Below are 15,200 nucleotides of genomic sequence, written 5' to 3'. Positions count from 1 at the left end.
CAGAACATCATTTAAGCAAGGCGAAGATGCTTCATGGTTTGTATTGTCCAGGCTGTCTCTTTCCCATACTTTGAGGTCATAGGTAAGTTGCGACTTGAAAACAGAAAATACCAAGATTGATATGAATGAAGTACGGATGGAGATGCACGTAAGCACCAGCGAAACAGCAGAAAAAAGGTTAAGAGAATGGCCTGTATGGATCAGAGCAACAACCTGTGCTGTTCCCTGCCCTTTCGGGAAGGTCTGCATGCCACAGCCCAGGGGAACCCTCTGGGGAAAACCCTGCACTCTGACAGCAGGAAGACAAGGTTACAGCATGTCACAGAGGCCACTGTTTTTGCTGTTACCCAACAAGAAGATAGACTGTAGCCATAAAAATCTGGATATTCCAAACAAGAAAAAACATGCAACAAGCAGCGATTTTGCCTAAGATTTATGGATGCTGAAGTAAAGAAAATTCTGAGGGAAAGGACCTCTACGTAACAACTGTTCACTTCTAAAGGGTGTAAAAACCTGTCCAAAAACTAGTTCACCATTGCCAAGTCCAGAACTGTCCTGGTGTTATACACAAGAAATCCTGGTCACCAACATCTTGGTGAGCGAGTGTATTTCAGTGCAACTGGGTAAAATCAGCTTCAGAGACTTTCTGTAATTACCTCCCCTTCCCATAAGATTTCCCATCTAGCTTTGTTACACTGATTTCATATGGTTATAAACTTCCATTTTCATTTTATTTGGGGATGCAATCATTTTGTTTCGAAACTCTGACGCAAATGTTTCTCCTTCATTATTGATAAAGGACTGATGTCCACAAGAAAATGTTGCCTTCATGCCTTCCCATTAAACTTAGCATACATATTCTTTAGATAGCAAAAAAGTCTTCTAATAATAATACCTTACGTAGACTCTGCTAGCAGTTTCCTCAGTCATCTTCAGTGTTTTGTTGATCTAAATGGATATAATTACACTTATGGCTCCTGATAGTTCAAGGATGTTGCACAAAAGGCCTCAATGCCTCACAAACAACAGGAATAAATCGGCAGAAGACTTCCCGTATAGATTAGATTCTGATTCAATTTCGTGTTATGCTTCAGTTGCGCAGGTTCTCTTAATATGAGACTTGAAAGTCCTGTCCTCAAGTGTTATCTTGGGCTTACCTGGTACTGTTCCCATGATATTGCCACTTCACATAACGCAGAAGAGACAACCACGACAACTTTTATTTAAAGTGTAAAAGTTCCAAACACCTTTGAACACTATTTTACCTGGTCTATGTACTTGTCTTCCTCCATACACTAGAGTGGCTCCTTCTTTTACTCCAGTTTCACAATATTGCAGCAGCTTTTCCAAATGTGCCTTGTGATTTTGTGGACCATGATCTGTAGACCTATCAAGCGGGTCACCAATTTTCATCTTTTTTATTTCTTCCACCTATGGGTTACCCAATTAAAATGAAGTTACATAACACAGCAAACAGTTGTTAAAAGTGATCAGCGATTTGGGATGCTTCATTGTTAGTACTATGAAGTTTGGCTCTAAGAAAGGGCTGGATTCTTAAAAGGTGGAAAGCTCTTCCCTTTCTAAAATGAGGCTTTGTACGGTGTCTTACGTTTGATAATTTCTGGTTACTTCTGAAAGGTTTTGATGCTGTTTTCATGCATTCATTCTTTTCTGCTATTAAGATAGGCAGGTAAATGTTAGCTTTTATAGTGGTAAATGAGTTATCACAGTGATTTCCTGTTCTTGAGCTAGATGAATGAATTTTCCAGTGGTACAGTGTGGTACTATTGGAGTTTCAATAATGACCTTTGTATTATTCTAGCTACACTTCCAATATCCCTTTTTTTTTGAACTTCACTGCAGCCTTCAATCACATTGACCTAAGTTCAGTAATTTTCTTAATCTTACTTTCCTAGTCAGGAGATGGCCTCAAGGTACAATGTACTTAAGGTAGAATATCTAGTTCAATGTCACTTATCTGTGCATTACTGATGAAAATATCTCCTTTCAGTGCCTTCCTTTTAACCCTATAAAGAGGCTCCCGAGAAACAACATTGCCTATTAGCAATATTTAATTTAACAATTTGATTTAAACAACTGAAAATTAGAAGAAATGCAAATGTCTTAAAACTGGTGGCTCTTTGTGCCACAGTAAAGCATCTGCTTAAACTTTGTTCTTTGAATATCTTACCACTTTTCTAACAAATTCATCATGGATTGATTCTTCCACAAACAGTCTGCCAGCTGCAATGCAGTTTTCTCCTTTGTTGAAATATACTGCTCCCATACCCTGATCAGGGAAAAAAACATTAATATTTATATGCGTCCTTTTGTTCGGTCTCCCTTTCATTCTGTTCCCTTGGGTTGCATCCTGTGTTTGTGACCCTCAACATGTCACGCTTTATGTAAAGGGACATCATCAATGCAACAAGCAGACTAATCTTATAACCGGCAAACACGCTTCCATGAGGACAAATGGCTCAGGATGAACTCCTCAGCACTGCTCTTCCCATTTCCACCAGTGTTCCACAGAAACATCTGCTGCAGCGTCACAGAGAAGAGGGCTGGCAGCACGACCAGTGAATACGAAGCTGCTGATCCACTGAGCCCTCCTCGTGTGTCAAAAGTCGCATGTAACTGGGTGAGCATCACCTAACTCTAATCTGCAGAGCGCCTCCTATTTAAAGAGTGTGGATTCAGATTGTTCCTTTTTATTCATCAAGATCTGATATCTGCCATTGTTTTTCAGGGGGGTAGGGAGGTGGGGGAATGAATAGCAGGACAAATAAAATTCCTAAAAAAGTAGTTTTCTGGCAGCTGGAAAGGCCTAGGGTCCTGGCATTAATAGGTATGACCGGGATCATGTGCTACTGTGGCAAAAAAAGCATTGTTTCACAACAATTTAAAGCCATCGATGCCAGGTATAGCCCAGGCCAGCCTCTGCGTCACCCTCTCACTTCTACAGCTGAGAACAGTGGCGGGGCCAAGCAGCGCGCTGACTGCGAAGCTTCAGCTTTTATTATTTTCCACATATCCTTCACTGTGCAGTCACTCGGACACTTGTCCTGCCAAAAGACACTCCAAAAATGGGGAAAGTGTATAATAGTTTCTTCCTGGTAGCAGTACCTGCTTACGCTGGCTTAGAGAATTCACAGAATTAGTACTTTGGGTAAGTGTGGAAGATCTTTGTTTGCTTCTTAGCAAGGAAACTGCATCTGCTGTCATTTTGATGAATCAGATTACCTGAGCAGGAAATAAGCTCCCTAAATTCCCTGAATTTCTCATTTGCACATCTTATTTATGAACTTTGGTAAGGTGGATTATCACGATCGATAGTGAATTAAGAAGAACTATATGGCAATAGGGAGCTCATTATATATTTTAACTCACCTTCAGGCTTTCATTTTTTAAGCGCTTTTTTTTTTGAGTATCAGATTTTGACAAATGAATTTTAATGTGTTAACTTGGCTAGTGAAAATACCTTCCAGATATATTTCTTTTTTGTGTGTGCATTTTCTAATGTATATATCTTGTAGTACTGATCCCTGCATTTTTGGTGCAGCACAAGCAGTTTAATTGTGCTGGCATAAAGAAACATCCTGTAGAAAGAGTGTCTGTTTTCTAACGGATTGCATGATGTTTCATGCAGGCTACTGCAGTTTTTGGCAAGTCAAGAAGAATATTGTAATACTGTGAGGGTATGTCACAAAGGCTTTGAATATATTTTACTTTGAAGTAACATTACCATTTTTACGGCTCTGTCAAGTTCACAGTCACTGAATATGATCAGCGGTGATTTACCACCAAGCTCAAGAGAAACTTTCTTCAGATTAGTGGCTGCACTGTAAAAAACAGAAATAATCATATAAAACCAACTTTTAAAGAGCTTATTTCATTATTTCCTTTGAATCGTATCTTGTATAAATGTACAAACCTCTATTTTCCAGTAGTGGCTTAGAAAAATTCTACATAAATGTACACAACCATATGTAGTTATGCCTTTCTATTACTGCTACATGTACACTATAGATAATAAGATACTTCAGAACTAGGTTAAGCAGTGTTTATTTATGCATCTTTTGCTGAGAGTACCTCTTCATGATCTGTTTACCAGTTGGTGTTGAACCAGTGAATCCAACTTTGCGAACATCTGGATGTTCAGACAGGTGCTGTCCCACTAAGCCACCTATCGAGGTGAGGAAAACAGTTTAACTAGGCAGCGCATAGGCAATTTTTACCATTGCAGCAGCAGCACTGTCACACAGAAAGAGCTAACAATATGTCAATGAAGTACAGTATCACATCCTTATTTGTATTTACAGCTTTATTCATATGACTATGAAAAATCTCATATTAGTTAACTTGGATTGCATTAGTGTCTCCACATTCCCCCACCTGCCTGGACTAAAGAACTTCCTTCCTAATGTTCCACTATAGGTGGAATAATCTGATTTGCAACAGAACCTGCCCCATACAGTTACTTGATCACTTTTCTTCCTTAGGGGAAAGAGGAAAATGGTGTGGACCATGACCTATAGTGACCAATCTGCATCTTACCAGCTTGCTTTAGGCCTCACAGTCACATTTAAATACTTCTGAGTGGTGATAAGATTAGGAGAAAAAATGAAGTTTTACAATCAAGTGAAACATGTTTCTCTGTAATACATTCTTTTCCAGAGCATTCATGCTATTTGTGTGAACTTATAAAGGGTGTAGGCTGACAGCTCTTACCACTAGCTAGAGCCAGGTGACATACAGATTTTTCCAATTCTGTTCTGGAAATATGTGAAATCGCTGTATGGCATAGATGCAAGCCTACGACCTATGAAGATACATGCACTTATGTAATAGGTCTCCAAAAAGGTAAAATGCTAGTTCACCAGTTTTAGCATGACCTACTCTTCCCAGAAAAATGGTTAGTTGAAGTTTTACCTGAACCAGGCAGAATATTTATAACGCCCTTAGGAAATCCAGCTTTAGCTGAGAGTTCTGCAAACTTCAAGGAAGTCAGAGGTGTGACCTAAGTAGAAACATTTAGATTAGGTCTCCTATTTTAATTAAATGTGTGATGATATCTTTTACATTCAATACATCTGAATTTTGATACAATATTCATCTTCGTACTCACAGTTATCAAATTAATACTGATGGCTTCTTGCAGAAAAGAATTCATTCTTGAAAATAAATGAATTTTCAAGATCATGATCAAGCAGCAGGGTAGAACTGAAGCCAATCAGTACCTTGTATCATCAAGGCACTTTGTATTTTCATACGTGCCCTTTAAAACATATGACACAGTCAACCTATGGGTGAAATCCACTAGATTGCCTGAATTATTTTGCCTGAATAAATAGTGGAGGACCTGATCCACCTGTACAACCCTTTTTATTTTTACCTGAGCTGGCTTGAGTACGAGTGTGTTGCCTGCAGCCAAGCATGCTGCGCTCTTCCATGCAAGCATCATCAGCGGGTAATTCCAGGGGATAACAATTGCACAGACACTTAAGGTAGGGAAAAAACAGGGAAAAATCAAAATTTTGATGGCAACTTTTGAATGTCTTTTCTGTATGTCAAGGCTGTCACTAAGAAGAAAAAAGTGATGCTTACCCTATTGGCTCTTTCTTGGTGAATGTTAGATTATGGTTTGGCCGGGCCTGGTTAATTGGAATTGTAGCACCCTAAAAAACAGCGGAGGGACACATCGTGATACTGTTCAATCATTTTTATTACAAATATATTTGCCATATAGGTATGTTTTGGAAAGCCACAGAGTAGGCTTTCCAAAGCATTTTTGCATCAGAGAAAGGGGCAGGGATGCTTCTACTGTATTTCATACTATGGATACTGTAGTCAACTCCTGATTTTCAGCTGGATGAAATAAAAGCATAGATAACAAAAGTATCAAAGAACATAAAGTGAGGGTCTGATGGACGAAAAAAAGCTGAATGATATTCTTAATTGCGTATCTTAAAGATAATTGAGGAAATGCTGTTCAAGCTGTGCCACGGACTGTGTCATCAAGCAAACACACCAGCCTCAGTCAGAATGTGACATAGCACATGAGTCTTTGCACTTACCCACATGATGACCACAATGACATTTTGCTCCATCAATAATCAAGAGCTGACTAAGCATGTAGATCAACCATGACACCTCAATGGTTTTCTTAGATATTGAGAGTCACGTTCTAAATCCATATTCTCCAATTGGAAGCAGATTGCACTTTTGTATTGCCAGGGAGACCCATTTTAGGTAAAATTCTGATTTTGATATATTTTTTGATTCCTTGATTACTTTTGGTAACACTGCTTTTTGGCACTGTGTCAGAAAAAAAAGTGTAGGGAAGCACCGCCATTGATTATTACCTTTACATATTCACTTGCCTGAATTTTGTCACACCATCCAGCGAAGTATCTAAATGTTTGCACAGACATTCCAACATGGGTCTTCAAAGCTAACGTGTAGACAGCTCCTGAGTCGATAGACTCTATTGTTGCTAATTCTTCTTGATGTTCTTCCATCAGGTCTGCAAGTCTTTAATAAAATCATTACAAATTCATGTGAAAGAGAAGTGACATCTAACCATTGACAGCTTAAAATGATATTTAGTATGGCAGAGATCCGCAATTAAAATAGCATTTCCCTTGAATTTGGAGGTGGAGCATTGGAGCCGCTGCTCATTGATATCAGTAAGAGCTTGAACAATAGCCTGTTAAGGTCTGCAAATGTCTTCACATTGGCTGTAGTAGACACTGGATGAAGACATGGACTGTGAAAACTTACCTGATGATTGTTCAAGTATGAGTTTGTAAATAAAATAATAACTAGAAAAGCTATACTCTTTTTCTGTTGTACTACCAGGAGGCAGCAATAGAAAATCAGACCAGTAAGTCAGAAAGCAAATACACGGTAATGTAAGAAATATCAAGTAATCAAAAGTACCAAGAAGGAGCACTCAAGATCCTAGTTTAAGATTTGAGAAACCTAGCTTCATAATGCTGCTTTGTATTGTCTGAAATTGGACTAAAATACTTAAATGCTTCAAAGGCACACGGATGTCCAAAGGCAGAGCTCTCTAGCTGTAATGCAAATTGAATTTTATATGCCTTGGTACCTTTGAAAATCTGGGCCATGGTCTCCCTGGGCCTCAAGTTCTCCATCTGTTAGATTTATGAAACAATATGGTGAAGTGTAAGACTGTGGTGAATATTATTGAGTTAACAGTAGCTATCAGAGTGTCTCAAAAATGCATCTGGACAGACAGATACCTATACTTATGAGGAGCTCTTGTAATTCAGTGGTCCCCTGCTCAGGCAGAAAGGTCTGTTTGCATGAATGACTTTTTACATTCAGTCTTAGATCTCTCACATAGCAGTGAAACAGATGCATCAATGTTTTTCTTAAGCTTCTATCTGTGTTTTGATACTCAGAAATATAATCAGAACTCCCATGTGATTTTAAGAGCTTAACCGAGTGCATTTTAGATCCTGTAAAGAGTATTAAAAACTGGGTGTGAAACCCAGTTTTCCATTATGTAAATTCTGCCCATTTAAAGCATTTGCAGAGATGTAGAAAAATGCTCTTTAATACCTTTTTTAACTGTATCTTGGAGACCCACCTACAGGTCAGGAATCAGCAATACTGTGTAAAAGAATGGATATGGCACCTCAGGGACAACGAGAAGGTTCCATTTAATGTATGCTTAATATCTTCTATTAATGATGCCTTAAGACAAAGTAGCAGAGCTACGGGCTTTAATAGTACAAACCTTCTCTTTGGTTCATCGCTCAAAATCTCTAGTTTGAACAGAGGCCAGAGAAAAAGGGGCCTTGTTTGAATTAAGGTGGACCAGAGAGAGCCTTCACTCGTACTGGGAGTGGTTTGCAACATAAACACTCTGGTATAACTCTCCTACAAAGCCAGTCACCTAGGGAGAGAAGAGTTTAATCCAGGAATAATCTATGTAGTGCAGGGGAGTTACATTTTCCCTGTGCTTAACAGTTATGCTTACAAATCTTGCAACTGTAAAATGCAGAGCAGTAGCTCTAAGACCTTAAAAGTTCCTCTTTGGGGCAGAGTTAACTTGGGCTCTCAAGCACTCTACATTCCTAATACAAATTAAACCCAAGTTTGTACATGCTTTGAATCTGTGCACCCTTGTGAAAAATTTAAGTGATCAACTGTATTTAATTTGAATATGAGTTCTGACTTGCTGTTGTGATGCCTACTCAACTTTTTAGAGTCCTACAGGCCTTTTTCCAAGGCCTGGTCACATACTTTATGAGACAAAAAGATTTTTCAGTTTTGCTTTCATTCTTTTTTGCTAAAATACCTCAATGTCTTGTAAAACGTGGCATTTTTTAATACTTTTTTATTTTTAATTACATCTACTTGGTTCATAAGGCTATGGTAAAAGAGGGGAGGGGAATTTGGACCCAAAGCATTTAACAAAGTAAGAAGTCTTACAGCTATATTAATGTGATAACAAATGATCTGCTGCGTACACTACATGGACACAGCCCAAGTATCCCAAGTACAGAATCACAATTCCCCCTGCTCCTCTTCCTTAGCTGCCAGACCACAGACGTGCAATGGATTCCCAACTCCTTCCTGTCTCACCAGGCTAAACCCTTATGAGAACAGGGTCATCTTCTAGTTGCATATTCCAAAGCTCTGAATGAGATGGATCTTCAGTTTCCACACCCTCACAGATGTTACCCAGAGCAGTGACCCACCCTTGCACCCAACCAAACTGCCAGACTGTTATTTTGCCTTGCCACCCGAATGCATAGCCTGCTGCCATCCCGCAGCTGCTCACTGTGTAACTGATCCTTCTTCTGCTGTGTGTTCTGGCGTCCAGGGCTAGCCTCCTGGAACAGCACAATAAAGGCTTCATATAGCAGTGGGTATGGGCACGCTACTGAAGATTATATTTTCTGAAGGTGAAAAAAATTCCTTTTCTTGCCTCTAGACAGATGTGCAGTCTCCTCAGCACAACTGACTTGACCAGGACATCCAACAGTAATGTTGATGAGCCTGCAGACTACACCCTGCAGAAGAAAGGTGTCGATACACAGGATCTACTCCTTCATGAGTTCCTTAGGGCAGGAAGTTTCAGGTCTATTTGAGATCCTAACTTCCTTAAAGCCAACCGCTATGTCAAGCACAGTAACTAGTAGCTTTCCATCCACTGAACAGGATCAGAACTTGACTAGTACATCTGTGCTGACAATTGGTTTTCCATCATCACATTAACTAAATGTGAACCTGGGGCATTCAAAAGTAGCGATCTGCTTCTTTACCCATCTCTACTCATTCATTTGCATGTCCTAGAACTAAAAAAGCAGTGAAAGCTCTTCATATAGCTCCACAAAAGAGGCTTTCTTTAAAGAGAAGCTCTGAAGCTTCCAGTCACCCCAAGTTTGCAAGACAGTGTTCTCCCTGTGCTTGCTGTCAGGCACCAGAAGCATCATGCTGTGTATGGAGAATACATAGGAATTGAGCTTTTATTAGCTGCCTCCGCTATTGCTCTCACAATATCTAGCTAACATGGTCATCTTTCCAAGAACATCTCTTGCCCATCAAGGCTTAAAACTCACCATTAAAATACCATTCATTCAGCAAAACCATTGTTTATCTTCTGAAACAATAATAACACAGCCAAAAAGAGAAGCAGGCATTATCTAGGGTTGACACAGTGAAACAGATACAAAAGAGAGCTGGAAGTGCCTCAGCTCAGCTGGAAGTGTCTCAGTAGGATTCAGCTTAGAGAATTTCTACACAGGACAATTCTTCCACAACAGACCACAACACATCTCCTACAGTGGGTCTTTAGCCAGGTGAGAAGTACGCTGGCATATGGTCCTGGAAAATCTAGCATCAGTCACAGTCTATTTCAAAATTGGTGGCAGTGTCACTGTATGTTTACTGTATGGAGAGCAGATGCAGGCAGGCTTAGCAAGGTCAAAAGTCTCCGCCTACCTAACATAGGTAGACTCTGCCTTTAAAACTTAGCCTCATGTATACAGAAGAATTTGGACTTTACAAGGAAATTTTCAATCCTTGCCACAAAATCCATAGAGATTAACTGAAGCCATTAAGTATTTAAAAGATGTTTTCTTCAAATTCTTTTTTGCCATTCATAATTAATAATAAAAAAAGTGGTGGCAGTGAGAAATCAGAAGATTCTTTTCTGCCACAAGAAAGGTTATTCAGCTAAGACCTGAGTCACTGAAGTAAATTAGGTGATGAAAAGTTGACTAGTCTGGTACCTCTGACAGTGGGATTATGAATATCCATCATATTCAGAAAACTATGCAACAATTCTTCAGAGGAACAAAGCAATAAGATTTAAGAAAATGAAACAAACACAAGCTGCCTTTCACGTACCTGTACATGAGTCGCCCTCTTTCCCTTGCATTCATTCTTCCCCATTCACCATTTTCAAATGCCTCCTTTGCTGCTGCCACTGCCTTGTCAACGTCAGCCAACGAAGCAGAAGATACACTGGCTATTATCTGTCCAAAAAGAGCATTGTGTTAGCTCAAACTGAGAGACTGGGATGCAGAGTGTTATTCCTTCTTCCAAAACTCTTTGTCCAGGTAAAAGCAAATAGTTAATAACCTCAACCTCAGCGGTTGTCATGGGTGAGTCAGGCTGCAAAAAGTTCAGACACAACTGAGGTGGCTGAATCTGGAGGACGCTGCATGGACTCAGATTCCAAGATCTTTCTTCTTAACAGCAAGGTGCATTGTCCCACTGGATTTCACACTCTCTTTCCATATGTAAAATCAATGTGATATTACAAAATGTGGAAGCCTCTATATGTGCTATTATGATCTAATATCTAAACATGCTAAAATGACTCCCACATGTTCCATTCCTAAGGAATGGAGCTTCTGTTACCATTAACCACCATATACACACGGTATTTTATGATGATTGTGTTCTATAAATACACGTGTTGTAAATTCTATTACAGAATTGTTATGACTTTTATTCCATTCCATAATGAGTTTCAGAAAAAGTACCAGAGTCTGACTTCTGATGATAGCGAAATTTGTGGCATTGATTTCAGCAGAATTAATTTACTCCAGAATTAAATGGCAATTATGTAGACATTAGAGTTGCTCTTCTTATTTATAATTCATAGTTACGAGTTGCTCAACCAAGATTCAGTAGTTCAGGACTGAAGTGCAACTGTATATATTTTCCTACTGAAAAGTCATTTTCTTTGCTGAGAATTTAAAGGGACATTTTAAAGTCACACTTGCCGTAAGATGACCGATTTGTAAAAAAAAGTAAAATAAAAACTGAAGTTGATGACTGGCAGGAAATATATACAATATCCTAAAATAAATACTTCTTTAGCAACTAAACTTCAGCAATTTTTGTTTCCAAAGCTAAACAAGAATGAAATCAAAGCAAAACATACAGACTGTTATGGAAATTGACATAATAGTTGAAGTGGAAGTAGGTTATTTTTGCTGTGCGGCTTGACTGAAATGGAAAACTGTAGAATATACAAACTGAGAAGTAAATTAAAACTTCAAATTATTTCTAGGGGCTATTTAATGTGTACTGTATGGTTTTGAAATTAGCTATATTCAGTTAGTGGTTTAGATTTTATAACAGGCAAAGAAATTGAGAAAACTGGTAATGGTCATATTTAGAAATTACTTACTGATCCATCTGCTGGATTTATAGTGTCATATGTTTTTCCATCATCAGCATTTATAAATTGCCCATTTATGAAACACTGGTATGGCATATTCACAGTCATGTTGTTCACATTTTTTGAAACCTAAGAGTGAAATAAACAACAAATTAATTTAAATTTTTAATAACTAAGATTTTAATGTAGCTTAACAAGCTTTGCTATCTGCAGCCAACATCCAGATGGATTTTAGGAGGTATATATGGCTGTTAGGAGTGGACAAAAGAGTAAAATGAAACAGAAATCATATTCTCCCTGAATGCCAATAAACATACTCTGAGATAGTTAAGCAGATTTCTGTATTTTTTACCATTGGATCTTGATATTCAAACCAATACTAAACCCTGGTTAAAGCTGGTCTTAATGGACTTCAGTCAAATGCATAATTCCCAAGTTAAAGAAATCCTGACTTGCTTGATGACTTAAAAAAACACAGAATCCTCCTTTCACAGAAATTTTTTGTCCAGATTCTTATGAGAAAAATCTAGCACTGTTTGCCTCAGGAAAGCAGAAGATCTGGAACCATTCTGACTGAAGCATACTGGCAGGACAACGCAGGGGAGACAGGAATATCTGCCCGTGTGTGAGCTATTGTAAACTACGGCATGTTTTTGATCTCCTCGTTTCTGGAATATTTTAAGTGACATTACATATATATTTCCATTACGAAATGCAAATATATAAAAGTTGCAAAAAAAAAGTCACAAAGGAGAGTTTGTATGACCAAATATTTGGTTGCTTTTCCTACTGCATCAAGTAGTCTAATAAAATGCATTGTCTGCCCTCCCCCCCAAGCCCAAGAAAGATTAAGAAATAAGGCAAAATAAAAGGTCTTACATAATCAATGACTAACTCTTCTTCTTTATCTTCTCCTCTGAATTTTCTGACAGCCATTTGAATAAAGTCTGCAAACTTAGTGGCCATATACACATCTTCATTCTGCAGCTGCAGTCCACTATATTTCTGTTTGATCTCTTCTAGCATTCTAAAGATTTTGAAGAAAGAATAAGTTTAATTACAAATGAAAGAATTCTTTAAATAACTGAATCACTAGAAGGTTGAAAGGGATCAAAGCTGGGCACCAGTTTGTATGCATGTGAATATGTGTGTGTGTTTCTCTGACAACAATGGCACAGAAGTTGTGCATTTTACTGAAATCCATTGTTTTACTTGGGGGTGTTATGAAATGTCAGTTATGGGGTACTTTTACGTAAACTTTTGGAAATAAATTACAAATAACATATACTGATTGATAAAGCAGTATATGGGACTACTCTAACCAATACATGGAGGTCATTCAGAGCTCTATGAGACTGGTAAGTAATAACAACAAGAATTAGTATGTTAAAAAAAAAACATCTGAGATGTTGGCCTGGGATATGTGAGTTGCAAAAAGAAGGTAACTGAGGTGACCCAGCACAGCATAAACTCAGTGCACTTGTAAGCATAGGCTCAGTTCTTTCTGTGAAAGTCTCCTCTCTCCCTCTCAGTTCTTTGCTCAGCTTCCCAATCAGCCCCCTGGTCTTAAGATACCCGTCACTGCATGCAGACAGGCTCAAGCATCACCATGCTCCCCCATACAGCTGATTTTCCTGAAGTTAAGGGGAATTTTCCTTCAATAGAAAGAGCAGGATTATGCCAATATCTCCTAATTTTGGGAGCAGAACCGTACTACATTTTCAAAGGTAGGAAATGGAATAGTTAGTGTTGGAAAATATACAGGGATTTTTTTTTTATCACTGTTTGATCAACCCTGATTTAAAAGCACCATGACAACATTGTTTCCATCAACTTTGGCTTCAAAATTTTGTTATTTTGAATATTTTTTACCTGACAACATGCATAGAGGATGCTCCAGATTTGAAGAAGTCTGTGGAATCCTCAATTACAGCAACATTGCTCAAAATTCCCTTCCAAATAGCCTAGTAATACATAAAAATAACAATAATGAATAATCCCCTAATGCCAAGAAATATTTATCAAACCATATTTTCTCTGGTGTCTGTGCCTACAACATGTATTATTTCAAAGAATTCTAAAACAGAAAATTACTTTAAGAGGGTCTCAAGCTGTCTAGAGACCTGATGTTAGCCAATAAATTCTTCAGCATAATTAGCTTATTAAAAATATTAGTTTGTCCATGATAATTTCATCTAATCAGGCAAGAAGCCTGAATGGTACAATGCTAATAATTTTTAGGCCCATTTTTTTAAGATCCTTATCCTCCAAATGATAACTTCCCATTGCGTTACGCAATACGTCATCAGCAGAGGCAAGGACAGCCTGGAGCACTTTGTGACTGGATTGATGGCATTTCTGGCACCTGGGCAGAGCTGAGAAGTAGTTTAAGCTACATACATGAGATGGAGATTTCCACCAACACGAACAGTGAAATAACTGGTAACGTAACATTTCGATTAATTATAATTAGGTTTCAGAGTTAGCAGGTAGTATTATGAACTGCAGAGTTTATATTTCTTTTTGCTATTGTCTCAGTCAGCCAATAGCTCCAGGCAGCATTTAGGTTGCTGGCAAGCAGGTTCAAGGTAATCTTGAAGCAGCGGTTTAAAATATTAGTGCATCAAGCTGCTTGACCTGTGCCAAAAGTTATTGACCCTGTAGCAGAGTTAGCAGAAGGGAAGACATCTGTGATTCACTTGCTCTGAGAGAAAACTTTAATGACAAATGAGACTTTCAGCTAAGCCCATGACACTACAGAGGGATGGATTACAGGAGAGGGCAGCAAAGTGCCTCTCTGGCTATGAGAGCTTTCCGCTCCTGCTGCCCCGTTGCTGCATCCCTCTGCAGCCAGCCCCCTGTGTGTGGCCGTGGCAGAAGAGAGACAGCGCACACGGGTACAGAGTGAAAACTGACACTGTTCTCTTTCAGACTGCTGTTCTAAGACTCCCTGGAGCTTGTCCGACAGGACCAATCTGAGCACGTCCTACTGAGTAACACCACAGTGAAGAAAGGGTTTCAGAACTGTCCACGTCTGTCAGTGTTGAAAACCTCACTGTTGTGAGGTGAAGGTCTGTTTGTTTCTCCTCACTCCCACCTTCATCATTCATAGATATTTACCATAACTGACCCTGCAATCTCTGCCTTTGTATCACTTGTATCTGAAAGAAAACTTTCTAAAGTGACATGTAAATACTCTAGCGAATTCCCAGTTCCACCTGAATGTCAATAACTAAAGATTCAACCCCTCTTTGAGTACATTTTATCAAAAAACAACTTGCATGGCTAAATAAAAGATATGCCTTGCCTATAATGAGAAGTATGCAATGCTTTTGTCTAAAGTAATATCCTACTAAAGCAGTTTATTGAATTACCCTAATATCTTCCGCCATCTTTTTCTCCTCTTCTGTAAGTTCCAGGGCAGTTGTTTCATCAGCAGAGAAGTATTTAGACGCAGGGATCATTTTCCCATCCTCAAACTGCAGATTTCTCACTAGTACCTGAAAAATCAGAGCACATGATTTTA

At 38.7% G+C, this 15,200-nt stretch overlaps 1 protein-coding gene across 1 annotated transcript in view; it reads right to left on the bottom strand.

The window, feature by feature from the left end:
- Nucleotides 1-15,200, bottom strand: part of ALDH1L2 (aldehyde dehydrogenase 1 family member L2) — a 36,848-nt gene that overhangs the window by 4,848 nt on the left and 16,800 nt on the right. Inside the window, exons 8-20 of the mRNA XM_074581135.1 lie at nt 15,049-15,174; nt 13,547-13,638; nt 12,554-12,701; nt 11,684-11,803; nt 10,390-10,517; nt 6,384-6,534; nt 5,608-5,678; nt 5,396-5,501; nt 4,933-5,020; nt 4,093-4,186; nt 3,746-3,842; nt 2,192-2,290; nt 1,266-1,431 (exon numbers count right to left, since the gene is read on the bottom strand). Coding sequence (XP_074437236.1) covers nt 1,266-1,431; nt 2,192-2,290; nt 3,746-3,842; nt 4,093-4,186; nt 4,933-5,020; nt 5,396-5,501; nt 5,608-5,678; nt 6,384-6,534; nt 10,390-10,517; nt 11,684-11,803; nt 12,554-12,701; nt 13,547-13,638; nt 15,049-15,174 — 1,486 coding nt within the window. The remainder of the gene's footprint in view (nt 1-1,265; nt 1,432-2,191; nt 2,291-3,745; nt 3,843-4,092; nt 4,187-4,932; nt 5,021-5,395; nt 5,502-5,607; nt 5,679-6,383; nt 6,535-10,389; nt 10,518-11,683; nt 11,804-12,553; nt 12,702-13,546; nt 13,639-15,048; nt 15,175-15,200) is intronic.

The sequence above is a fragment of the Larus michahellis genome, chromosome 1, assembly GCF_964199755.1.
Source record: "Larus michahellis chromosome 1, bLarMic1.1, whole genome shotgun sequence".
Classification (NCBI taxonomy): Eukaryota; Metazoa; Chordata; class Aves; order Charadriiformes; family Laridae; genus Larus; species Larus michahellis.
Note: the sequence above shows the minus strand (reverse complement) of the source record. Positions and strands in the feature narration are given on the sequence as shown.